The following is a 27,369-nucleotide window of genomic DNA, read 5'->3' as shown; positions in this document are numbered from 1 at the left end:
GTGTGCTTTCATATTTCACATTTCACGCTGGCTTTAATGCTACAAACAACACTGTAAAAAAGAATTTCCATAGAATGTCGCCTCTAATAACACATAGTTACATTATTATTTTAGATAGTCTTTATCTACTGAAATATACATTATATATATATATGTATAAACAAAAGACCCACTAAGTAAATAGCTTCCTGAACTAAAAAAAACCCACAAAACAAACAGAAAAACACCAAAACAAAACCAAAAAAACTCTCACACTTATAGTGTTTAATTCTTCAGAGTCCTAGATTTCACTAGGCTATTGAACTCTATCTTCATTTCAGATGATCCCTGAGATGACCCTTTCTGTGTGATTCCAAAATAAATTACACAGCATCAAAGAATATTAAATTTCTTAATTTATAAACTGGTATTTTTGATTGGGTTTAATATCTTTTCAAAGCTATGTCATAACAAAAACTCCACTATCTAATACAGTAATAAATTCTTGTTTCACTTAGGAGGAGGTGTTGGAAGTGAGGTGAGGTTGTTTGAAATCTACTGATAAAGACTTTAAAGATGATGCATGGAAGAGATAGAAAATTTTCTCACAATGAGATACAATGTGTTGCACAGCAAGGGATAACATTAAGATACTCTGATTGTCACTATTATATTCAGCAATAATAGCAATGAGTCAAAAATGTAAACAGAAAGAAAAACATTTTTCTTTTTATCCCTCATAATATTCCAATCCAATCACAAAGCCCAGAGGAAAAAAAAAATAGTAGAATCCAAAGCAATAGGCCTTTTTTACACATCCAACTTGCTTGAGGAATTTCTTTCAGATATTTAGAGATTTTTTTTAAGTTTCTGGAATCTCACCTTTTTTAGTAAGATAATTCCTTCTTGAGTCTCATTGTTAGTAATGATGTCAAAAACATCTGAGTTATCTCCTTCAATGAAATAGTCCATGGCTGCATTGTCCCCTATGTCGCTGTCTTCTGCAAAGACTTTGCCTATGGTGGTGCCCACGGGAGCCTCTTCAGAGACACTCATGTAGTAGAGTCCTAAAGAAACAAATACTGGCAAAGTTTAGTGATGTGCCATGGTTAATAAGTGCTGTAGCTTGAGCGTCTCAGAGAGCTGGGAAAAGCCTCCACCTTTTACTAGAGCAATGGACATAATCTGGCATTGTATCGATCTTGGCTGAAGGGCAGGACAATCTTCCCCCTTGGGAGTCCTCCCCTCTCAGGCCTACTTCAGCAGTGTATAGAGCAAAGGACATGAGGTAATGGTTTTAAACTGAAGGAGGGAAGGATTAGATTAGATATAAGAAACATTTTTTTTACTATGAGGGTGATGAAACACTGGCAGAGGTTGCCCAGAGAGATGGTGAATGCCCCATCTGTGAAAAAATTCTAGGTCAGTTTGAATGTGGCTCTGGGCATCTCTGCCCACTGAAGGAGGTTTGGACTAGATGGCATTTAAGGGTCCATTCCAACACTATGAATGAACAGGGTAAAAAACAGTGGAGGGCAGCACTTCCCAACAGCACAGTTTTTTCCTGGTAGCCCAATAAGCAGCTCCCACATCTACTAGAAACTACCTGGACAGAGAGGCTCACATCATTTGCCAAAAAGTTTATAGTATCTGTCAGAAAAAAGGAAGAGAGGAAAAGAAGAAAGAAGGTGAGTGAAAATGGTGCTAAATATCCCATTTTCCAGATTTTAGGCTGAGGTAGTACAAATTATAAGGAAAGCAGTTTAGTAATTTGTCTCCAAAGTCTAGTGGTAAGTAAAACCAGCAGGCTTGAGATCTTTTGCAATGATAGGTCTTCTTTTCCTCTTGGTTTTTGAGCTTTTGTGAGGAATTTTTTTTCCCATTATTTTACTTTTTTACAGCTGTATGCTGAAGTCAAAGCACAGCCCTGTTCTAAAAAGACCTACCAGCAAACCTAACAGAGCTACAGTGGATCTAAATTTCCTCAAGACTTCCATTACAGTAAGAAACCTGTACTCACGCTGTTGAAATTTAGGTGGATTGTCATTGATGTCAGAGAGGTTGATGGTAACAGTGGCTGTTGCAGAAAATGCTCCTGGTTGCCCAACCATATCTTTGGCTTGGATGATGACTAAATACTGATCTTTTGTTTCTCTATCCATTTGAGAAGCCATTCTTATGACCCCTAAAAATAAAAAGTATGGTATAATAGCATATAAGTCTCATTTTTTTCTCAACATCTGACATGGGTCTCTAGTATAATATGGGTATAAAATTTATCACTGGACCCAGTTATGAATTTACATTTTAGACTGTGCACAGCACAGTTGTCCTAATACAGGGAATAGGTACTCAAGGTAGCAAGTATGCTGTATGTCAAATCCATTCTGTATATTTAGAGTTCTGGGGAGCAGAATACTCCATATATTTCCTCTATCATATATAACTATCTCAGAAATTTGGTTTTTGGAGGGATGTCACGTATCTGTGGTTTCTCTAACACACAGATAGAAATATCACATGATGTGTCATAGAGCTGTTAATTGGGAAGTGTCCCTAGGTTAATTTATTGAATGGGATATTCAGAATCCAACTCTTTATTCTAAGAAGATAATTTGCTAAATAAAGTTTGGATATTCTAGAGAGCAAGAATTTCATTATCCTATGGGAAAGAAGAAATTGATTTTCTTCAAATCTAGGAACTAAGCAGGGATGTAAGAGTGTGGGGTGGTATCAGTTGATCTTTGTGTTGAAATCAAGAAAGAAAATTTTGCTTTTCATCCATCTTATTAGTTTATGAATGTTGTCAAGTTACAAATTCATTTGTAGTACCTGTCTTTGGCTCCACAGAGAAATAAGGCTGTCCCTGAACGAGACTGTAAAGCAGACGAGCACTATTCCCATAAGAAGGATCATCAGCATCTGTAGCTGTTACCTGTGTAACCGAAGTACCTCAAGGAAAAATAAAATAGATTATGTTTGTTTTCTTCTTGTATAAATTTTCTCATAATTACAGAACATAAACTCTTTAAAAACCTTTTAGCATAACGGTTACATTAATAAACAGTCATAAAAATTTACAGGAGCAAAAGGCACCTAGCAATATTTATCATCAAAAAGGGAAGATATTTCCTCAGCAGCTATTCTTGTTGCATTCAAATTTTCAATTAAAATAAAAGTAAATAGTATATGATTTTTCAGCACTACATTTATGTAGCTTAAAATACTACATATATCATGCCTATTTCCTAATATGTGAATGGAGCAAAGCAAATTGTTTCTCCTTCTCTTGTATATTTTTCAAAGTATTTTATGGAAGATTCCCATAGGAATAAGAAAACACAGTTACTTTATCACCAGCAGGTCCACTGGCGATAAAGAAATTTATTGTTAACAAGCAAAGCAGCCAAGAACAAGGCTACAATAAATTTTTTTATCCTTGAGTCTTTAATGAGCTTGTCCCAGTACAAAACTCATGGCAGAAATTCCAGTGCCAAAACACGGTGGAATCAAACTGCAGAGCTTGATTTCTTCTTCGATGGGAAGCTGTTTATATCCTAGATAGAAGATTGACAGCAATCTCATGGCACCATCACTATGACTGTCCTTGGAAAAAAAAATACCCACAGTAAGATCATTTTGTAAGGTAATAATTATTTTTGTCTCTTTTCCTCACCTAGATTCTGAATTAGAATACAAATATCACTTCTTGTGAGGAACAGCAGGAAATCAAGCTACTTTCTAAAAATTTCTGGCATATGTTCACACAGTTGCACCTGCTTATCAATACAGCAGTATAGTCATGCTGCAGGAGAAAAGAAGAAGAAGAAAATATGGAGTGCAAGGAGTTAGACCAGTGTAGTGGTTTGGTCTAAAATACTCATTACTGTTTACCTTCTGTGAGATAAGAATTAGGAGAAAAGCAAAGCAGGCACCAAACTTGAAAGAATATAAAGAAGTTTATTAGCAGACCTAAAAGAGGGAAAAGAAAAAAAATCATACCACACCTTCAGAACACTTCTCCTCCCCCCCACCTTCCTCCCTTCTCCCACTGACAATGTAAAAAGACAACCCTTAAGATGTTCAGTCTGTTTACTACTTGCATAATAACCTTGTTCAGTCCGTTTAGGAAGAGGAGTCTCTCTTGCTCATGCTATGAAAACATCACAACGAGACAGCCGCCCAGGTTGGTTCTCTGCTCGCATATGAGTCCCTTCCCCGACTTGCAGCTTTTCCCACAACTGCTTTCGAGGGTCCACTCTTGAATTACTGGGGTACAATTTTAAGGTTGAGCCGTTCAGAAACAAAAGTTCTCTTCACCCATCCCATCTCTGGGAGCATTTAATCTCTAAGAACAGAGGCCCTTCTCCTTCCCTGGGAGCAAAGGGTCCTCCTCATCTTCATCTCTAGGACTATCTCTGGGAGCATCTCTAGGAACTGAGGTTTTCTCCTTTCCCATTTGGAGCAAAAGTCCTCATCGCTTCCATCTCTCCCTGTTCAAACTTCTCATGAAATTACAGCTGCTTCAGCATCTGCTTATCTCAGCGCAGGTGCTTTGCTCACAAGTACAGTTTGAACGCTCCACCCCCCATGCCTTCATGAAATTACAATGGGATACTCTGATATATCATAGCTTTACAACAGAATTTCAGCTTTAAGCATCTCCTCTTTCTCTTCCCTCAGGTTTTCAGCTCGTCAGAGCACTAAAAGGGTTAATCTCACCTAGGCCTTGCAGCTGGAATTTCGCTTTTCACTGTTGGTCGCATGATCTTTGCCAGACAGTGGTGGGCAGCTTTCGGCTGAATCTTGGCCACACTGGAGAGGGGGAGCCGAGCCGCTCTGGCTGCCCACAGCAGGGCTGTGGGGGCGGGGGGGGGGGCATTCCACGGGTGGAACAGGGCCCATCGGCTCCAGGATGGCCGTGGCCCGGCCCGAGCAGGGCCTGGGCTGGGCCCGCTGGCCCCCCCACAGGGCCCGCAGCCACCTGTCCCAGCGCTGGAAACGAGAGAGAGAGGCTCTGCCTGGGGTTTGTCTATTCTTAAGTGTGGTTCACAGAAGCGGTCAGAATTTTAAGTGGCTTGAAAAATTGTCCATATTCAAACTGGCCAGCTGATAGGTTCTGTCAGGTCACAGAGGAGCTGTAAGAACCCCTTTGCAAGAACATCACTTCCGAGACTATGCTTTGCTAACCCATGACAACCAGAAATACACTTTTTGATGACAAAAGCAAAGTTGATATTTGTCCCAAAAAACCCAAATTACAATAATTGCTGGGTTTTCTAGCAGTTAAATAGTTTTATTTTCAAATAGAAATGAAAAAAGCTTTCTCATATAAGGATATGCTAAATTAAATATTAAATTTATTTCAATAAATTTTTTTTTGCATTTTCTCTCAATTTTATTCAGCAGCACTTGAAGTGATTCCATAATGCATGTTATCTTCTCTCAGGCAGAGAGTAAACTAAACTGTTACTAATTCCCACCAAATTTTGGACCTATATGTCCTTCGAAACCCACCTACAATATCAAATATCTGATGTTTATGTGTGTTTTAGATATGTGTATAGATGCATAAACATATATATACAGATCTTATTGCTATGGAGAAATGTTAAAGATAAAATTGAAGATTCATATTTAATCAGGGCACATATATGCCTCAAAGATAACAGATTTCTTTAATAAGACTGAAGAGTAAATGGAATCTTCAGCTATACAACTGTTAACTTCATATCAGCTGTGATCTATGAAAATTGCTCTCACAATCACAGAAAATTTCTTCCTCTAAGAAAATTTAGCATGACTACAACAGAGTTGCTTTGAAAAAAAAATTGCTAGTTAGGAAGGGGTCAAGAACTACAGATGATCCAACAGGTTTACTCTGCCATGAATGCCATTTTCTACTAAACAAACTCAAGTGTCCACAATCATGTTTAGAAATGGACTTATTTACAGCATCATATTTAGTAAATCAGGAATAAAATCCAGCATACATAGGACTTCAAAGTTATCATTACAGCTTTTGCGCATCTCACACATTTAAAGGTAGATTTATTTTCCGCACAGTTTCTAAGCATTATAAAGAAATGTTGAACCTAATCCAGCATTTCCTTCTTGTCTGGGACCCAAGAACACTTTTATTCTTGTCTCTTAACTCTTCTAGAGTATTTCAGAATGCAGAAGTAAGGGCCTTGTCCAGTTGGAGTCAGTGGGATGCAGCTGGTGGATGTAATTAATGGAAAGATGAATAGTCAAAAGGAATGTAGTAAAGAGGGAGCTGACCTGGAGGGAAGAAATAAAAGATATCCTGCACTCTCAAGAAGAAGACTATTTATTTCTAAATTGGGGTGACAGGAGACCATGTAAAGAGCAGTCTATCATTTCTAACATTTTTTTAGAAAAAAGATTTTGTGATAACTACATGAACCTCTATGTTAAGTATGGGCTATGTAGTAAGCAGAAGAAAAATATTACCCTGGCTTTAGAATACTTTCTCAGTTTTTAATTTTTCACTTCCATGAAATCTGTATTTCTTTATAAATTTAGGCATCAGAAAAAACGATCCACCAAAATGAACTAAAAAAAACCTGAAACAAAACCCTAACAAACCCCCCCCCAAAAAAAAGAGAACAACAACAACAAAAAAAGCAAAAACCACAAAAAAACCCCCAAAACCCAATTCAAACCATTTTCAGAATGGAATCATATTTACCTAACATTTGTAGTTGAGTGACAGAAATTGCAGTGTTAATATTCTGTACTAAAAAACTCCCAAAAAAACATTATTTGTAACTACATGACTGTGAGAAGAATAATTTAACAGATACAAATGATATATTTTAAAACATTAAATTAATATATAACTGCACACATCCCCAAAAATTAAGAAACCCCAAAGTCCTAGTCCTGATCTTGCAAGCATCATGTGATATAAATGTCAACTGAACTTTTTGATTAGCTTTTTTTAAGGTAAACTGCTGCTTTGTATCTCTGCCTTGGTTTTACCCTTCTTGCAGAAAACATAGTAGTGCCATTTAAAAGCTGCAGCCCATTAGGTATACTATGGGGCCCTCATATGGCAAATAGCTATTCATTTTTCTAACTAGAGCTTGAGATCTATAAAGACATTAAGTACTGATAGATTATTGCATCTGGCTCCTAACCACTCCATCAGATATACTGCATTTGTACAAGTTTAACAGCTATAAGGAAGACACTTAGTGTAAAATCGTACCAAATGCCTGAGGGTAAAGCAGAGTCCTGTGTTCTCAGAAAAGAGTCCATTTGCTGACATGCTTTTCATTTACTGTGATACTAGCATATAAAACCCTAATAAAATTTAGTGCTGAAGATAAAAGAGAGCTAATAAAGAATTAAAATGTATTCTAATTTGTTGGCACATTAATATATATATTCATACTTGTAACTAACTTCAGGCAAAGTTATTTGGGCCTATTTTCTCTTTTTGCTGTGGTTCTCTGAAGCAAGTGACCAGCTCTGAATTATTCCCTACTTGCTTTCTTAGTTCCAGACAAAATGTGCACTAGCAGTGACCTGCTTTCCCAAGTACTGACCACACTTCCTAAGAGTGTTTTTGGTGATGAAGTTATTAGGAGATTGAGCATCAGTGAGCTGAACAGAAGCTAGAGAAACAGAGCAAAGGGAAAGCCTCTCTATTGCACTATATCACTTAAAAGAATTCTGTTCGTCATCCCTTAATATGCAAGAGTATGTTTTAGTTTACTGGGAGAAAAGCACTTGTTGCAACCACTATGATATCAATACTGCAAATTTCGGTGGGTCACTCTTTTTCTCTGCTATGAGTTTATAAATTTCCTGGTAATGTTGGTTTAGAATGCACACTGAAACAGTTTTCACCTCAGTAGTGCAGTTCCTACCTTTTGAGAAGCAGGGTAAGTGAGCACCAAGAAGTACTCATGGTGTTTGGCTCAGTTATTTCATGTTTTGGAGCTGACAACTATGAAGGTATACACTCCGCTTGCATTGTTTATTCCAGATATACACATTAGTATTCCAGTAGTGTCACCATGTAAGAAGTAGGTGAAAGAATGATCTCTGGAATAGCTATGGTATTAGTGATAGAGAGTCAAGTGTAGAAGCAGTAATGCAGAAAATATTTTAAGATCCTGTATGACCTGGATTCATGTATCATACACTGGATGGTCATAAATCTGTGAGTTTACTATTTCAGGAAGTCTGTGTCTGAGAGAGAAGGCAAACAGGGGTCTTGCTTCATTTTTCAACCATTCTGACAAATGAGACATGGTGTTACTTCTGATTTTTTAACTTTTATTTTCATTTCATATGTTTCTATATTTCACTGGAATAGCTTTCATTTATAATATTACAGGAATATCACAAAGTAAATTACATTTTCTGCAGCTTAATTAATCTTATGCTGACATGATACCGTATTTTAGGAATGTAAATATATAATAGATGACACAAGAGAGTGGACAAAGACAACTGAGCCTTTCATTTTTAGTGTATCTCTTTATAGCAAAGTCAAGGCAGTATAGAGTGAAATTTCTCATTTGTCAACTGGTTGTTGACGGTTTCAGGTGAGAAACAGGTATATGGGAAAAGATTACTGTTGATTTTGGCCTTAAGTACCACCCTACCTGACTATATTTCTTTATTTTTTTTCATATAGCCATCATAAAGACAGAAAGATAAAATGGAAGAAATTCAGTTGTTCATAGACTTGTGTGAATGGTTACAAGTCTCTGTGAGTATAAATGAAGACATAATAAATAATCAGTAATTTAAAAACATTTTTAAAAGAGACTAAGTGGCCTATAAACCATGCTTTACCACAGGGAAAAAAAAAAAAAAGGAAGGACTTACCAAAGTCCTAAATTTGTGCACTCCCAGATAATTCTAGACAATGAACTGTCCTCATTTTTACTATGAGCACAAAAGAAATAAAAATGCAGAGGTCCTTGACAAGACACCTATTTTCTTGTCCCCAAGCCTGAGTAAATGAGCAAGATACAAAAGCTAGAAAACCCTCTGAACAAGCAACTGATTATGTTAGAAAAAGTTACTTGACCAAGAGGTCAGATGCAGAATTAAGTCTGTCTACACAGAAGAAAGTGGCAGTGAAGAAACAATCAGAAGTGATTTCCCTGGTAGAAGGTGGTATAAGCAGGGTCACTAGCAAATAAACTGATCAAATGCATGTTTTTTGTAGCTGTCGCTGGTAGTGATGGTGAGCTGCTGCTTCCTGGCAGAAATCAGGATGCTAACCCCACTTTGGATTAAACACCAGGCATGAATATCCTTTCCTTTCAACTGCTATCCTGGCTGGTATAAGAAGATAAAGGTTATGGCTTTCTGTCAAATATTCACATATCCTGCTCTAAAAGTTGAGCAGATAATGCTTAATGAAACATAGTTTTTAAAATTCTTTATGATCACTGATGCTATTACATTAATGACCTCATTGATTCATACCATTTAAAGCAGCACAATATTTGAATTTCTTTTCAATATCAATTGCAAAGGAAATAACCAAAAGAGGTAGGCATATAAATTTAAAGGATTACTGGGATCCTTTCTGTAAGATTTGAAGAATCCAGTTTTCCTTTGATTTTGAAGATAGTTAGTTGGAGATATCTATAACATGCCTTTTTACATCAGCTGTATTCACACTTAGGGGTTTTTGAAGGCTTTAAACATATATGTACACATATTATGAATGCATATGTGTATGTACACAAAGATGCATATATACACCTATATTTGTCAGATACTGACTTTGCTTTGCATTTGTTACATTAAGTTTCCAGACACATGACAGATCTTAGTGCAGGTCTTCTGGTCACGTGAAAGTGTGAAAGAAGAGGTACAGGGTTGAAGTTTTTCCTCTTGACTGGAAAATTACAGTTCATGTACTTAGGAAATCAGAAGGCAGTCCTTTACTGCACACAATCTTATCCAAACAAAGAGAAGCTGACTGATAGGAAAGAGGCTTGGCAGTGTAAATAGGTAGGCAACATGCAGAAAGTGAGAGTGGCCATCACATTTTCTTTGCAACTGGCTCTAGTACTCTACCTATTTTGACTGGGAATGTTATATTTTTAAACAAGTGCAGGTTTCAAGGCTGAATCACTGATGGGAAAGACAAATGTCTATAGTCAATCCAAGTGTGTATCCAGAATCTGTAAAAGGACTTAGATAGATGTAGGTACTTAAATATTTAAAAACAAGAATGCTAAGTAGAGGTATTTACAACCTTCAAGTTAAGAATTTACCTTTGCAAATTTCCAGAGCTGTAAAACAATTTGCTTCCTTCTTACTGAGAGGCAGCATGTAAAATATGCTATTAAGATTTTATATCAACACAGCTATCTAGAAAAAATTAGGAAATAGAGTTTGGTTCACAACATATCATACCTTCAGGTGACATCTCTGGAACACTGGCCACATAAGGTCCATTCAAGAACTGTGGTGCGTTGTCATTGACATCTCGAACCTTGATGATAAATTCTGATTCAGGTTCAACAGGAAGCTGAGTGCTCCTGTTAATTGCTTGTGCTCTTAGAGTGTAGAAAGGTTTCTTTTCTCGATCCAGCTTTTGTGTTACATAAATTTTGCCATTATATTCATTGATGTAAAAAATGTTTCCAGCTCCCTCCCCAATCAAAATGTATTTTAAGTTGCCATCCTGCTTGTCTAAATCCGATTTCAGCTGAAAGTACAAAAGAGAAAAATAAGTCATACTTTGGGAGGAATAAAGTTCTGAAATGTTCCTTTTATGCTTTGTTTTGATTCTGCAGTGAGCCCTGTCACTAATCAGTCTTCTTGGATACTAGTATTTGAAAGAAGGTGCTGTCACATTTTCAGCCAACCATTTTAATTTTAAAATATTTAAAATATGTAATTTTAAACTATTGATATAACAGACTTATAAAAGCATGATAAACCTGAAAAGAGATGCTTCAGCTACTTTGAAGTGAAGGGAATGCCTACTTTAGTTCATTGCTTTATCAGCTCCCCTATAATTCTGCTGAAAACTATGCATAGGTCATTAAATATTATCTAAATTTTTTATTATTGCAGATGACATGTACATTTTAAGGTTTATATTTTTTTTGTACTCAGCAATGCTAAGTGTAAATGTGTGCAATAGTGATGTTCTGTATCTGTTGAAATATTAAACAGGTGGAAAGACATTCTGTGGTGTAAGTCTGTATTATTTATTCTGAAATAAATTGATAGACATTTTCCATTTCCTTCCAGGATGATCTACATCCTCTGTTGTATTGCTAAGATGAACTTTATGGTGATGATTCCTTTGATGAAGCTGAGCCTTGGAGACAATTTTGGTCCAGCTGCATTTGTTCATGACAACAAAACAGTTTTGTTAATGTTAGCCTCACCTCGAGTGCTGGGAACAGGTTTGGGTGCCACAATATAGGAAAGATGTTAAGCTGTTGTAGAGCATCCAAATATATAATAGACCAATATTTTAAGAGCAATAACTAAATTTTCTAATATGTCAAGTATCCACAGTTGAATTTTATAGGAACAGTAATTTCTATATCATTAATTCTCTAATTTTTCTTCACTTATTTTGGTTTTAGAACAAACTGTCTAAGAGCCTGGATACTAATTGAAAGATCTAAAGTTAAAAAAATATACTATTCAGCTCGCTTCTCTTATGAAGCAACATATTTAAAATGCAAAAAATATGCCTAACTGTTGACTTTAATTATCTCACTCTTTTGCTTATGGTTATTGTCCCTAAAGGTCACTACAGGTTACGAGGCCATAGAAAAGGAAAGTAACTATGGGGTATATAGGGCCCATTTACCTATTGGATCTACTCAAAAATTTTGTAATAACTTCTGAAGTTGCAAAAATAGTTTTAACTTTTCTTTGGAAGAATACCTATGTCTTGTAAGATTTTCATAATGCATAATTGTCTGCGTGCATCAGACGGATAATTTATTCAGAATGTGACAGGGACACTGTGAGGAATGGTTTTCAGTTCCTGCTCTGAGTTCTCTAAAGGTATTTAGGCCTAAAATATTCAGAGTTAATTATCCTTGCCAGTACAAAAGACAGAATTTTCAAGTCTAACGGAGTTTAGAACCATTCGAAATACAAACAACTTAAATATTTTCAACATAAGTTATTGTGTGCTACACATGGACCATGTTGCCCCCTTTATAAGTGGTCTGGTCAAACTCATTTTAACACCATCCAAATATGGCATCTCGCTAAGGGGCAACACAGATTCTTTCTTATCCATAGATCATGGTTTCCTTATCACGAAACCCAGCACATAGGAGAGGTGATTTATATCTACTTCTTTAGACTAAAATAGGGCTCAGATGTGACCACAGAATGCATCAAACCCTTAGGGTTTGGGAGCATGCCTTGGACTGGCTACTAAGACATAACCAGTGTTTAGCAATTTCACTAAGAATCATTTATCTACAAATATTTCATGACCTTGAACATGTTAAATGACAGGTCTCTTACAGATGACATTTGCTGAGAAGGAATAGCAAAGGTATTCAGTTTACTTGGTTTTTTAGGCTGGGCACAAAATAAATGGTCTTACCACTGTAAATGAGAACTGGGAACAAGAATTTTTGTACTCATCCTCGTGTATCTGCAATTGCAGTGCTGATAGTCACATTTATTTTTCTTAATCTTGATAATGGAAAAGGAGTAATGAGTCTATGTTAAATGAAATTTGAAAATTTAGTTCTCACTGTAAAAAGATTTTGATATAGAATAGTGATTTAAAAACAGAGACTGTCTACCTTTGTATTTTTGTTGATGCAGTTTTCTTCATGGCCTTAATTACTAAAAATTCCTGTGTTGATCATAGACTACCACTTCATTTGCTGAAAGCAGCGCATATTCTACTCAATAAAAAGACACAATTAAATATGTCTGATTAGACAATGGTTACACTGCAATATATTAACAGTATTCTTCAATAAAATCCCCAGTTAACCTGTGAGAAATAAAAAGGTGAGATCATGAAAATGCATGACATTTATGAAGTTTCTTTGCAGGAAACTGTTTTTAAGGTGTTGCAAAAGTAATATTAATTTTTTAAAAAATAGTGAGTCTTCACTTGTTCTTTCAGAAGTGAGACATCACACTTCCATAGTAGTTACTTGGAAAAGGCTGTGAAAAAGCAATTAATGAATTTTGAGCACTTCACCCTTTGGGCCCAATTAAATTTTAGTGCTAGTTAATTAGCAGTTAAACTTATTTTGGTTCATTCATCTAAAAAGGGCCTTAAAGAAAAGAAAAACTAGATCTCAAGATTAAAATTACTTCTAGCATACAAAAATAAATAACAGTAATAAATATAATAATAATGATAAGCAGAGAGAGAAGGGGGCAGATAAACCCTCATTAAGACAATTATCTTAAAGCACATTTTTAAAGGAGGGTGAAAAATAATTGCTCGTTGTGCTAAACCTACGTTAATCTAATGAACCATGCAGATTCCTGTAGTTTCTCAGTGGTAAAAGGATTTAGTATTAATCAGCTTCATTAAAAATTAATGAGGGGTAAATCAGCTGCTACTTAGTGTAATAGAAAATCATGCTAAATACTGTTTGTAAACTACACTACACTCAGTATGGCTGCTTTGATGCAGTGCCAAAAATAGTACAAGCAAATTGCCAGATGTTGATAAATGAGTCCTTAAATTCCATTCAGAAGAAAGAAAGGAACTTTTCAGCTTTATACTTTAATCTGCTGTGTATGGAACTAGTTTTAGTAACAGCATGCATGTGAAGTTTCCTTGACAGCAGTCTTCAGTGAAGGAAGGTCCTTGGTACTGCCATGGCCTACAGTTCTTGGACTTCTCTGACCTTGAGCAAGGTCATAGGAAAGGAGAGATACAGTACTGCCTAATTACGTCTTCCTGATCTCTTCTTTCTACATTTGTTGCTATTTCCATGTCGCTGGAGATGTTTTGTCTTCCAAGTCAGGGTAGGAGCTGCTAATCAGCATGTTTAATCTAACCTTGTACTGTCCTTGAATTGTGACTATTCATACCTGTCCAATGTACAGAGGATCCAGTGAATTCTGTTCCTCAGTCACAAAAAGAGGCTCCCACAGCCAGCCACGTTTCACTCTTCGAACTGCTGTGAAAGACTGAACTGTGTTTTGAGCGCTGGAGTTTCGCAGGCTGAGAGAGCAAGGCCAAAGTTGAACCAATATCACCATGAGACGTAGAAATGCAGAAAAATTCATGCTGAACCCTTCTTTCAATAAATCTTAATCTGTGAAACACACAAAAAAGAAGAAAAATTTGACAAAACATCACTTCTGTCTTTCTACTTTTATGTATTGATTCTGTGTTAATGTAACAGCTGATTTGCAGTGTCAAATACCTCCTCCTGTCCCCAAAAGTAAAGAGCTGAAACAAAGTCTGCTTCTGATTAAAATAGACATTCTTTCAGTCTCTAACACGAAAGTCAAATGCTTAACTTTTCTTTATGAATACCCTACACAGGGACTTTTTATGCAAAAAAAAGGGAAAATAATCCTTCAATTAACTAATCTTTTAAATTAGGCTGAGTAATTGTATTGTGTAGCCTAGGAATAATTTCATTGGAATAATTGTATGTTTCTGCTTAGACAGGGCTCATTTTGAGCTGCAGTCACAGAACTGCCTGAAGGGTGAATATCTAGCCTTAGTAGCCCTGATGTCTGGCAGTTGAAATGGAGTGGTGCAGATATTTTTTTAACCTCTTCTTACGCACTTTCCCAGCTCAGCAAAATTCCTGCAAAAATGCCAAAAGTGATAGGGTCCCATGAAGAAGCACCAAAAATTTACAACTTTCTCCTTCCCAGGCAAACAGAGACATGAACGAGGCAGAGGTGTTTAACACACCCTTTGCCTTTGCCTTTGACATGCATGATGCACCAGGGGGTTCCCAGAGCCCTGAGCTGGAGGCTCATGACTGAGATAATGATCAACTCCCAGTTGACTGAAATTTTACAGGATCCGCTGCTCCAGCTGGATCTATACAAATCTATAGGGCTTGATGGGATTCATCTGAGAATCCTCAAAGAGTTGCTGATGTCATTGCAAAACCTCTCTCAATGATGTTTGAGTGGTCTTGGGAATCCAGACAGGTTCCAGCTGAGTGGCAGCTGGTGAATGTTGTCCCATTTTTCAAGAAGGGCAAGAATGAGAACTCCAGAGACTACAGGCTTGTCAGTCTTATTTCAGTGCCTCGTAAAGTTATCGAAAATGTTGTTTTGGGAGGTAGTGAGAAACGCCTGGAGGACATCACAGTAATTGGTCAAAACCAGTATGGCTTCATGAGAAGAAAGTACTGCTTATCAAATCTGACTGCCTTTTATGACATGGTATCTCACCTAGTTAATGAATGGAAGCCTGTTGATGTAATCTTTTTGGATTTCAGCAAAGCTTTCAATACTTTCTCTCGCAGTACCCTTCTAGACAAAATTTTTGATACACAGCTGGATAAACACATCATGAGTTGGGTGAGCAATTTGCTCACAGGCTGGGCACAAAGGGATACGGGGTGACATCAAACCGGGAACCTGTCACTAGTGGTATTCCTAAATGTATTCTTAAACATCTTTATGACTTTCATGCAGGACTGGAAGGGATATTAAGCAAAGATGCAGATATACAAAACTTTGAGGAGCCTTTGAAGGCAGGGAGGCTCTGCAGAGAAACCTCAAAAAATTAGAGGGCTAGGCAATATCCAACTGTAAAAAGTTTAACAAGGGCAAGTGCCTGATTCTGCACCTGGAACGGGGCAACACTGGATGTACACACTGGGGAATGAGAGGCTGGAAAGCAGTGCCACAGAAAGGGACCTGGGGATCCTGGTCGAGAGCAAGCTGAACATCAGTCAGCAGTGCGGTGGCAGCCAGGAGAGCCAAGTGTGTCCTGGGGGCATCAGCACAACATCGCCAGCTGGGCAAGGGAGGGGATTGTCCTGCTCTGCTCTGCACTGGGGCAGCCTCACCTCGAGTGCTGGGGACAGGTTTGGGTGGGTATATAGGAAAGATATTAAGCTGTTACAGAGCATCCAAAGGAGGGCCACGAGGATGGTGAAGGGCCTTGAGAGGGAGCCGCATGAGGAGTGGCTGAGGTCACTTGGTCTGTTCAGCCTGGAGGAGACTGAGGGGAGACTTCACTGCAGTCTACAACTTTCTCCGGAGGGGAAGAGCAGGGGCAGACACTGATCTCTCCTTTCTGGTGACCAGTGACAGGACCTGAGGAAATGGCCTGAAGTTGTGTCAGGGGAGGCTTGAGTTGGATATTAGGAAAAGCTTTTCACGCACAGAGTGTTTGGACACTGGAGTAGGCTCCCCGGGGAAATGATCACAGCACCAAGCCTGTAGACACAGTTCAAGAAGCATTTGGACAGTGTTCTTGGATACATGGTGGGAGTCTTGGGGATGGTCCTGTGCAGGGCTAAAATTTGGACTCTGATTCTTGTGGGTCCCTTCTATCTCAGCATATTCTGGTTCTGTGATTCTTTGATTCTGTGAATAGAAGTTGTCTTAACAGATTTTACTACTTCTGACATTATTGTCTCCAATTAAACTGACAAAGGGGAAATATATCTTGAAACCTGTAGGTTTCTGTAGCTAGTTTCATTTCCACTATGTATACTTTCAGAAAATGAAGGCTTTTCACAAACTATAAGCTATTACTGACTTTTCAGTGATTTTTGGCACAATGAAGGAAACTGAATTTTAAATATAATGCTATGCTCAGTTAAGAATAACCATCTTCTATAGACAAAAAGAAAAATTTTGAAAATACCTACCATAAACATTTCGAGTCTTAAACCCCCATTTGGTAATGGCATTAGCCATACCATTTAATGCTTTATCATTGAAGAGTGCCTTTTCCTATGAAGGAGCTGTCTGGTTTATGAATTTCTGACATGCTAGCCAGTTTGAAAAACACACTGGAAAAAATATTTGGATGCATTTCCCTCAGACCAGAAAAATACATAAGTCTTTTAGCTGTCCAGCATAAAATATGAATCTATGCATTTTAAATTCACAATTTAAGTATTAACAATATAAATACCCATCCTTATCTCAAGGGAAATGCCATAATTGCTTAAAAAGACAGACAGATAATACAGAAAACTATTTATTTCCTTTCAGCAACTTTACATGGTGTTCGACAACAGTTTGTTAAAATGTAATCTGCAGAGAGGGGGAGAGAGAGAGGGAGGGAGAGAGAGAGAGAGAAAGGAGTTCTAATAGTAAAGTCAAATAGAACCACAGAGATTAAAATGTGCATTCCAATTTCTTCACATTTTGTGTTTTTTGACTGTAAACTGTAACAGTGCAAGATGAGATTTGAATAGAAGGAATGTGACTTGGTGCCCTCTTGTTTCAGTCTCCTGTAGAAAACTGCTTATTTTCCTATAACTGCAAGAATAATATTTGTGACATGGAAGAAAAGGCCAACAAAGCTCAACTTGGCTCTGAAATAACGCTTGAATGAGGTTTAAAAGGCCTAAAGACCTTGGAGAGTCTCTATGCAACGGGTGTACTTAATGCTAAACAGTAATCTGCAGACAAAGTAACCTTGAAAAGGAACATTCATTTTATTGCAGCACATACCAAAGGACAGACAACTCAAACAACAAAAGCTGAAGAGTCAAGGAGACCTTTCTGAGGAATCATAGAAAAGTGTATTTCAATCACTGTTTGTATGTGGAGACAGGAGCTCGGTCCAGGCCATAGCAAATACTTCTGGCTAGGCTTTTGTTGTTTTGGGTGCTTGTTCTGGCAGCGTTCACCTTATTCAACGAAATGTCTCAGGTTTGTGGAGCAATATTTCATGCAGAGTGAATGTCAAACAAACAGTCATTTTCAAACTCATCTGAAGACACTGTGTATAGACAGCAACACCGTGTGGGTGCAGAATATGACAATGCTGGTCTGCTGTCGGCCGCCTCACTGCAATGTGCTCAGCAGCTGCATATGAGCAGCATAAAGTGTGCAATTAATATTTTGGAGCATTTTGGTGTCTCCTTTTTATTAATTTATGTTAATACCCTGTGTTACATGGACCCAAGCATCATGTCTCGGACAAACTGGGGCAAGTAAACATTTTTAGATTCTGATATGTTGCACACACAGTTAGTGCAAAAAGACTTTAGCTTGAAAATACAGATTGTAGACAAATTCCTTTAAAAAACAAAGCTATTTAATGGAATTGAGATCTATATGTATCTCTGTTTTTCTCTCCTCTGCTGTATCAAACATTCTCAATTTGACTTTACTTTCAGGACCTTTCAAAGCCTATTTGCTTCCAACATCTTCCTACTCATTTGGCATTGAGACACTGCCTCCAGCCCCTGGCCAGCACATGTTGCCATTTTTTATAATCCAATTGTTCTCTTGGGAAACAATCACCTTCTTTCTTTTCCACTGACTGTAGCTCCGTCTCAGAAGCAATTCTCATAAAATATCCAGAAAATAATTTCTTATTCTCTTACCATTTTCTAGGCTTTTCTTTAAAAATCTAAATTTCAGTATTACCTACTTAAAGGAAAAAGAAATAAAAAAGGACTCACAGTGTTTAAGATGATTCTGTGCTGAGACTGCTGCCTATCACTGAGTCTGGAATTGCTTCATTATTCCCTTGTACTTTCCTGTCTTTCCCTGTCTGTCAGTTGTCTCTTGTTTTACACTCATTTGTTATGGTCTTTGTAAATGAAATGACCTTGTACTCTGTGTTGTAATTATAGTATGCTATAGAAGGGAGGATTAAAAGCACTGAGCTTTTGGGCGCTGTAGTAATATGCACAAATAGATAATTTTTTAATTGAATTGTTTCTCATTGAAAAAACAAATATATTTTCAGAGATGAGCAAATGACCTATCACTAAAAATTTCCCACGGGGAACAAAGAGATGGGAACCATTGTTCTGTTCTTGTGCTTTGGGAAGTAGGTCTCCACTCTCTCACATACAGTGGATTGCAATAATAAAGACTGATCCTTAGAACAGAGTAATGAGAATATCCATTGCAGTTGTAATAAGTGGGTGACACATTTTCAGGCTTTTAGAGGAGGATCTTCCTTTCATACCCAATGAAAACCATGAGTTTCCTATAGCTAAAACCAGATTTACCTTCTCGGAACAAAGTTGGTGAGTCCTTTATTAAGTTTGTTTTGGAATGTTCACCAAGTGACATCCTGTATCCATTTGAAACTGGATGTTATTTTAGGTGTTCTGGTAGTCTGACTTGGTTCTGATTTGTTTTAATTTTTTTTTTTTTTAAATTATGACCATGTAATTACATTATAATATAATACATGCTACTGCCTAGCATTGCAAGAAAAACAATAGAAAGAAGCAGAGGTCTAAAAAATACTGCTTCTGGGATACAGTGAAGTTACATATTTGTTGGTGGAGAAAATAAAAGACTAAAGGTGGAGACAAACAACAGCTTTCCAAAGCATTAACAAAAAATTCCAAACAGCAGATTACAGTGCAGGTGATGAAAAATTCTGCTCCAGTTCTATTAGTTAGAAGAATAAGGAACAACCAGCTTAATTTTGTAACAGAAGTTCCATAGTTTAATATAAGTAAAGCCTTTAGTTAGGAGGTAGCAAAACAGTGAAATATGGTAAAAAAGGATGTGGTAGACACTCCTAAGATTGAGACCATTATGACCTTCTCCTACATGTGCTTGATCCTATTTACAGCACAATTTTGAAAGAGTGATTCCTGAGAAAAACAAATCTCTCTGTCCTTGAAAGTACTCAGCAGAAAAAAAAAAAAAAGCCAAACCAAAAGGCATTCCTTTTGCGGAATTTGGTGTTGTCTTTGCTTGATTTAATAGCATCAAGCAAACAACAAGAGGAATAATTCATGTAAGCTAAATTAATTCATTAATATGCAGCTTCTGAGACATTTCTTATCTCAAGAACAGCCTTAACATGATGTTGCTTCAGTTGCGTATTCTGTTTTATGCATCGGTGTTATTATGATTGTAGTGAAATTTATCTCTGTTGTATGTTGCTATCTTTAATTTTCACTTAATAGGACAAAGAAGAAAGTGTATGTGTAACTAACTCCTACAGATTACCATGTTATAAAAAGTTTAAAGAAATAGAAACCTTCATATTTCTCCACTACAGACTTGTGCATTTGTACTATGTCTACTGGCTATTTGTCTTTATTGCATTTAAAGTGGTTGAAAACTGAAGATCCTAGTGTATTACAGTGATATTGCTCTATCTTTTTTCCAGAAAGCACCAGATACAGACTCATTTTTATTGACTAGTTTAGGTCTTGCACAATATGGTAGGCACTTAGACTATACTACTTCTAGAATTCTCAGAGAATTAATGATATATAATAGCATATATCTCAATTATTTTAATTAATGCATATATTTTGTGAGTTTGCTTGTTTGTTTTTGGGTTTATAGTCTTTAAAGAACAATGATAAAACCTTCTGGTGTGTGCAAAGTAGTGGGCTTAATCCTATTCTTGCGACTTCTTACCTTTGCTGAATTTCAGATAGAGTAGGATAATAATTTTTACAGGTTTGGAGTGTTAAAGCTCTGCATTATCTTTCTCATTGATTTTATCTGTGATTTGGTCTTTTTCAACTGGTACCAAGATTTTTTTTTTAAGTAAGTTTTCCATTCTTCATGTATTTTAACCATTTTCTTTGGAGACATTAGAAGGTGTACTTAACTCCTAAGGAATAAATATGGCATATCTAACTCCAACTATGCTGGAAATCACTATTGTGACAGTAATGTTTAACTAAGCTTGTAAAAAAGCAGCAGTGAAGAGAAAGGATGAAAATTTACAAGAATTTAGTTTGCAGTTTGAACTTAATTTTTACTAAATGCAATCACAGTTACTGTTTACCATGTATACATATTGTGTGATTTACTGATAGATTAATTGATTTTTTGTGACTGGATAAAATTGACACCCGTCCTGCTGTAGCTCAAGGCACCTTTTCCATGAGCCTCTCAGCTTCTATTAATCTGACTGAATTATTTTCTTTATGGTTAGTCTAGTGTAGCTATTATTTTTATTGAATCTAAATATTTTAATTTAGTCTATTTTGACTTTCTGGCCTTTCACATATTTTTCTTTTTTAAATAAATTTGGACTGCTACATCTAACAAGTATTCTGAATTTAATTATACTGGGGTTATCAGAACTAACATCTAAATGCAATATTCTCTTCAGTCAATTAATTAGAGGTATATCAACAATTGTCTTTCTAGTCTGCTGCACTACTAGCTACTTTAAAAGCTACTACTTAACCTTGAGAGGTGTTTTCTTTAGTGCACATCTTGATGTGACATTTGACCAAATTATGTTGTCTGGTAGTGCATATTAACACAGTATGGCTGCATGTGTCTCCGCCAGTCACTCAGAACTTCATTTACATGGAGAGCAATTACTAGATGTTATGAATGTACTTAAATTTTGCTTCACTCTAATTGGCACATTATTTTCTTCATTTTGCAAAAATACATTGTGCCATTAGGGAAGGCCTTCAAACTATTATATAGAATTAGCAGTGTAATTATCTCTCAGATATACATGTTCAAAATAGCTTAGAGAAGTGAATTTTTTAGTTGATCAGTACCTTTAAGGCTGTAGATTTTAATCAGTGTAGAGCACACTCACTAGAAATCATGTAATTCATAGTGTTTTATGTAATAACACAGTATATTAACACATCCCCGTATTTTACTACAAGATCTGTTGCATTGTACAAAAAGCCCAGATGACATTTTGGACGACAAAACCCTGAGTCTTGAAAGCATGACAAGCGGTAACTAGATTTCTGTCCATACTAGATATTCAAAACATCTTTTGCAGTATCAGATTGTGACATTTATTTCTCGAAATCCTATGTCTTCCATTAAAAATCTATGGCAGCTCCAGGGAAAGGCAGCAAATTTGTTGAAAATGAGGGGAAAGGGGGCTAAGGTGAAGGATGAGATTTTCTGCAGTGACTAAAGAAAATGGGAGGTAGAGCTATTATTTGTTCAGCCCACAGGTCAAGGGCAATAGTATAAAGGATGTGGTGCCATACTGTATGTTCTACAACTTCATTCTGCAGTATCATTGGTAGCTCTCATTTCCTTGGTGGAAATTCCCTATATTAATCACCAGTAGACATGAGTAAAACAATATTGAGAAACAACTCTTTAAACAATTAAAAGTCAGTGACTACTGGTGGTATTTTATTCCATTTGAACTTTGGCATATAAAACTGGCTTCACAATACTTATTTCCTGATGGCCACAAGCATACAAGATGATGTAACCAGTCTCTTGCCCTTTTCAACTCTGATCCACCAGTATTTTGAGAACTGATTAATTGATTGCTGACCTGTAAGTTTTCTGAAGATATATGTAGCTGGGACCAGCTCAATATTTCTGTGTGGTGCAGCATTCTTATGTTTGACTTAGGGGATTGCTGCCACTCACTGCTGTGATTCTGTGAATGAAGATTCTCATGATTATGGAAACATGAAATCATTATTTCACTCACTGTTATCAATCATATAATATAGAACTGGAAGCACAGCCTTAAATATTTCTGTCCTGACCATGGCAGGAGACCCAAGTCTTGTCATCGTAATTTCTTTGAGATCCTTTAAAAAGAACCTGAAAAAGATAATCCAATCCACCTAAAAAGTCTCTGGGTAAAACAAAAGTCACCCACACCATTCCCACCAACAAAATAGAGTGTGTGTGTGTAAGGATAAACTGCTGTTGGGCAGGACTCTGTCAGACAGCTTTTGCTCTACAAAGATGACCTTTGGTTAAGGTGAACACTGCATAGGGATTGAACCAAAGGCAAGCCAATGTTTCTGTAAACTTCCTCTATGTTTGCATTACTGTTTTTTTAAGATAATATTAAAATTAAATCTGCAACATCAGAAAGTAATAAAGTAATTGTTTTATTTGAAGTCTACTGGCATCCCCCAAAGAGACCAGCAGGTATCACCAAAATCATCACACTGACACACACACAGAGCTGCAGTGGATTTCTCCAGAGGCAATTAAACCTTTGGGATTGCTCCTTGGTTGATAAAGCATCTTGTCTTCTTCTGGAAGCATAGCTTTTTCATATGTTATTAACTGAAGCATGAAGTTATTTGGTGAATACTTTCATAGACAAGACACACAGACATACCTACTTCACTTCTTTGTAGGGAGGAAAAATGAAGTAGGAGGAATATCTGTGTCTCTTGTCTAAACACTGGTAAATGAATGATTATATTTTGTTCTTTTTCACAGACTTTCTGCCATGCTATATGCTACTTCATTCCAGGTGCTTCCTATCTAAAGAAAAATTGAAATGCTTACCTTAGAACTTAACTTTATGAAAAATTATGCTCATTTTTTGCATTCATTCAATAGCTTCAGCAATTTTATTCTGATGTAAAAATCGATTTGGTAAACAGACTATGAGATGCTAAAAGATTCAGTTGTGCCAGTAGTTGTGGTACACTGCACTCTTTACACTAAAAATAAGCAAACATTTAGTTTTAATTGTAGCTTTCCTTGACTGGGACTATTATTTATTTTTAAGATAGTTTGCACTATAGAAAATTATGACTAAACCCATGTATTTTAGCATAAATATTTTGCTGATTAAAAAGCCTAACACATGTACACAGTAAATACAGAAATTCTTGCCTTCTGGCATTTGCTTTTTATTGTAGGCAAATAGCAAATCCAATTACAAGATGTTTGATTCACTGGAAAAATCCTACTGGAACATTTTTGGCTCTGCAGGATACCACTCAGTACTGAAGAACCACTTGTCAGCATAATGATGTAAAGGACAGCATTCTGTGATTCACACTTGAATCTGTTTGCCAAATGATTTTCAGGATGGCACTTCACGAAATGCTCCAAAACTCTCTTTAGGATTTAGGTTCCTTTAATCGCTTTAATTCATAATTATTCTTTGCATACATTAAAATTAATAGTGCAGTGAACTCACCTTTTCCATGGTTTTGGAGGAGGTTTAATTCCTCCAAACATGAGATAAAAAGAAGCTTTGATATTTAATTTAAGAGGATGCTCTTTGCTAGAATTTGACTTATGTTAAACTTCTGGGTTTGGTTTTAGAGTTAATTTTCCACATAAGGCAAGGTAAAGCAGAAACACCCTGCAATGAAATCATCCACTGTATTGCAACGGAAAACCAGAATGAAGTCAGATTTTAATGCTTATATTTGAGGAAACTTACCAGGGTGCATTTGTAAAGTAAATAAATTGTGAAGAGAGGAGTCTCTTATAAGCAGTTAAGGAAACCATACCTTTACATTAAAAAAAAAAAAAGAAAAAAAAGAAAGACGTACTTTTTTAAAGTTTTCATTAACTTATTTTGTTACCTGTTTATTAATAACATACATTAGGTAAATAAAGCAAGGAACAAATACTTTTAATAGTATGAAGATTTTTCATTATAAGCTTGAAAATCTGCTCTGATACATAATCTAGTTATTCAATTTAAAGGTATAATTTAAGTTCATGGACAGAAAAAGTCTGTGCACCACCACAGTGGAAGTCAGTTGGAAAAATGCTGAAAGTATGCACCTGCATCAGAGAGTCTGCAGCTGTACCAGATAGGAAAGGGTAGAATTTGCCTGGTTTTTGAAAGAGAAAACACATTGAAGGGTATGCATATTGTTCAGAACAGCGAGAAATAGAGATGAAAAATACCTAACTGACAAACTTTCTAAAAATATAATATTTTTCTTGCCTTTTTATTCTCTTAATGTAGTACTCAGCTGATGAATCTTCCCTTATGTCCTGCAATGCAATAACCTCAGTTTCAGTTTTGCTTAAGTCTCAATGATCAGAGGCTTGCCTGTCTCTTACTCCTGATTTTAATATTTCCCTGTTCTGCTTTACTACCAAGAATGTATCTTCACTAATTCTATGAATTACAATAAAGGCTGGTATCCTTTTATAACCTCTCATATATCAAATATATATATTAATCCAATAAAGTTCTCAGTGATTCAATTAAATATTGTGAGCACTTTTCAGGCACTGAGGTATTAAGAACAGTGTAGAAGCAGAGCGTTAGGTCATCCAGACAACACAAAGGGTGTTGTACAAACAATTTCATATCAAAATTTTTCAAAAAGGATTTCTTTTATTTTCTGTCATGTTTCAAGGTGTGGAATAAAATTTTCCAGATAGAGTCCAACAAAGCCCATCAGATTTGTAAACTCTGCTGTTTTTTTTAATGAAATAATATTTTATGGGAGTCATAGATGAAGAAAATTGTGAAAATAGAATGAAGTTTCTAGCTATTGATATTTCAGTCTCCAAAAATTATTGACTTAAAAGCTATTTTTGAAGGATATGTGTGACTTTAGATCCCTCTGACATTCCTATATTCTGACATAACACCAAAGACTATTTTTGCCTATCAGATTAGGCAAAAATAAAATCTAAGTTGCATAATATCTGGGACTTCAGTCTCCATAGTCAAGTGGCCTTGTGATATCTCAGAGCATAATTTTTGTCCATTACTTTCATGCCTATCCCTAGAATTTCTCTTACTATCTTGCTACTTGGTAAATGCAACTCTTCCTATAAAGAGGAGGGAAAATACTGTTTATACTGCCCTTACCACTCCACATAGTCCTTATCAAGAACCAAAATAAGATATATTTGGACAATCTTATTAATTATTAATCCCCTTTGACTAAAAATCCATTAATAAGAAAGCCATGAACACCACTAGAATATGTGTTGAAACTTGCTGTTTGAAAAGTCATTGTTCAGGTTTCACTCTGTTGTGGGTGATTTTCCTAACGTATTATATCTATGTAGGAAAGAGCTTTTGAAAAATTCCTAGCTCTTATTTGGTGCCTTGAATACCCACATATGCTGCCATTTCTACACACTTTTATCACAGGTCCTTACATCCTGGTCATTCTTCAAGTTTTACATTGTTTTTGAGGGCAAAGGAAAAAAAAAAAAGGTGGAATCCAATTTTCCATAAAATTTCAATATGGCTAAAGACTTAAGAGTAACCCCCAAAATTCAGATGATGTTAATTCAGTTAATTGTTTTTGTTAGTTGTCAAGATTACTTAGGTTCTGGACTAGTGCTTTTGATAGAAGAAAGCCAGACACCCTGATCTCTTTGAAGCTGGAAAAATATTGTTTTTTCTATTGTTCTTTCTTTCTTCATACTTTTTTTTCTGATTTTTTAAACTTTTCATTAATTTCTTTCCTTTTCCAGCCAGTTTTTACATCACTACAACATGATTCTTCCTCTTTCTAACCTACATTGAAGCCTCCCTTCTCACTGAGAAGCTGAAGCACTGAATATTCTGCCCCACTTTTTTTCCCCTTTCTTCATTTAAAAAGTTTCCTGTTTGCACCTAAGATTAATTAATTACCTTTTCACCTGTCAGTTCTGTCCCCACTGCTGTAGGTCATCTGCAATAACAATTTATTGCATCTTTTTCCCCCTTTATAATCTTTGTGTGTCATACTCCTCTCATTACCTGTGTGACCCTCTGTTGCTTCTCTGCTCAATGTTATCTCTCAAATAGACCTCTCTGTGCAGATTTCCTTTGATATTTTACTTCATAGAAGCCTTTTGTAAAAAATAAATTGTGCTCTATTATATTGTTGAGCCAAAGTCCCTGTGTGTCATTCACAGGATAATTTTGCCAATTTCAAGAGCTCTAATGTACTTTGTAGCCTTAGCTTTTGTATGTCCAACTGAGTGGAGATCAGGACTGTATGTATTATATCATCAGTACTTTATGTATTATAAGAGTATTAAAATGCACAATCAGACACGACATTTTTGCATTTCATCACCTACTTTTTCTTACAATCGAAGAAGCTTCTTAAGCCAAGAAGCAAGTGGAGGAGACAGGAAGAAACAGGAGGAGATCATGTGGAAAGTAAATCCTGTCTAGGATGACTTTAATATGGCAGAAATCGTGGTGAATGGTAAGTGACAAGAAGTGAGATACTGGAAGAGTCAGATGCAAGACTTCATTTTCCCACAGTGATTCGGAAAGAAAGGAGCTATACCTGGAGTCAGACCTGCATCAGAAAGGGGCACCAAGTGTGCTGAGCCAGGGGATTTTCAGTCCAGAGGAGACATTCAGAGAACAACTTCCCTCCTGCTCGGTACACTGTTCTGTTGAGCAGGGCTTTGGAAAAGAGCAGACAAGTCCTTTGCATGTTTCAGTTTTCTCCTCAGCTTTAAAACCATACTTAGCTAAAATCTATAGATATATCCAGTATAGCTCAATTGAAGTTATTCAGAAATATTGCTTATGGGATGGCTTAGTGTCTTTTCATCTTAAATATTTATGCATTG

At 36.4% G+C, this 27,369-nt stretch overlaps 1 protein-coding gene across 7 annotated transcripts in view; it reads right to left on the bottom strand.

Moving 5' to 3' along the window:
- LOC121672781 (cadherin-19-like) overlaps window positions 1–27,369 on the bottom strand; it is a 114,728-nt gene that overhangs the window by 24,622 nt on the left and 62,737 nt on the right. For 4 of the 7 annotated variants that reach the window (XM_042045629.1, XM_042045627.1, XM_042045625.1 and 1 more), the window contains 6 exons: window positions 14,038–14,264; window positions 10,399–10,693; window positions 3,874–3,951; window positions 2,812–2,931; window positions 2,000–2,164; window positions 862–1,046 (listed from right to left, as the gene is read on the bottom strand). In XM_042045629.1, coding sequence (XP_041901563.1) covers window positions 862–1,046; window positions 2,000–2,164; window positions 2,812–2,931; window positions 3,874–3,951; window positions 10,399–10,693; window positions 14,038–14,235 — 1,041 coding nt within the window. In that variant the 5' untranslated portion in view covers window positions 14,236–14,264. Of the gene's footprint in view, window positions 1–861; window positions 1,047–1,999; window positions 2,165–2,811; window positions 2,932–3,873; window positions 3,952–10,398; window positions 10,694–12,779; window positions 12,882–14,037; window positions 14,265–23,361; window positions 23,498–27,369 lie in introns of those variants that run through there. The other 3 variants (XM_042045628.1, XM_042045631.1, XM_042045630.1) reach the window with 3 other exon arrangements.

Source organism: Corvus kubaryi, unplaced genomic scaffold (assembly GCF_017639235.1).
Source record: "Corvus kubaryi isolate FWS band 111438036 unplaced genomic scaffold, C.kubaryi_AGA036_p1.0 64958, whole genome shotgun sequence".
NCBI lineage: Eukaryota > Metazoa > Chordata > Aves > Passeriformes > Corvidae > Corvus > Corvus kubaryi.
Note: the sequence above shows the minus strand (reverse complement) of the source record. Positions and strands in the feature narration are given on the sequence as shown.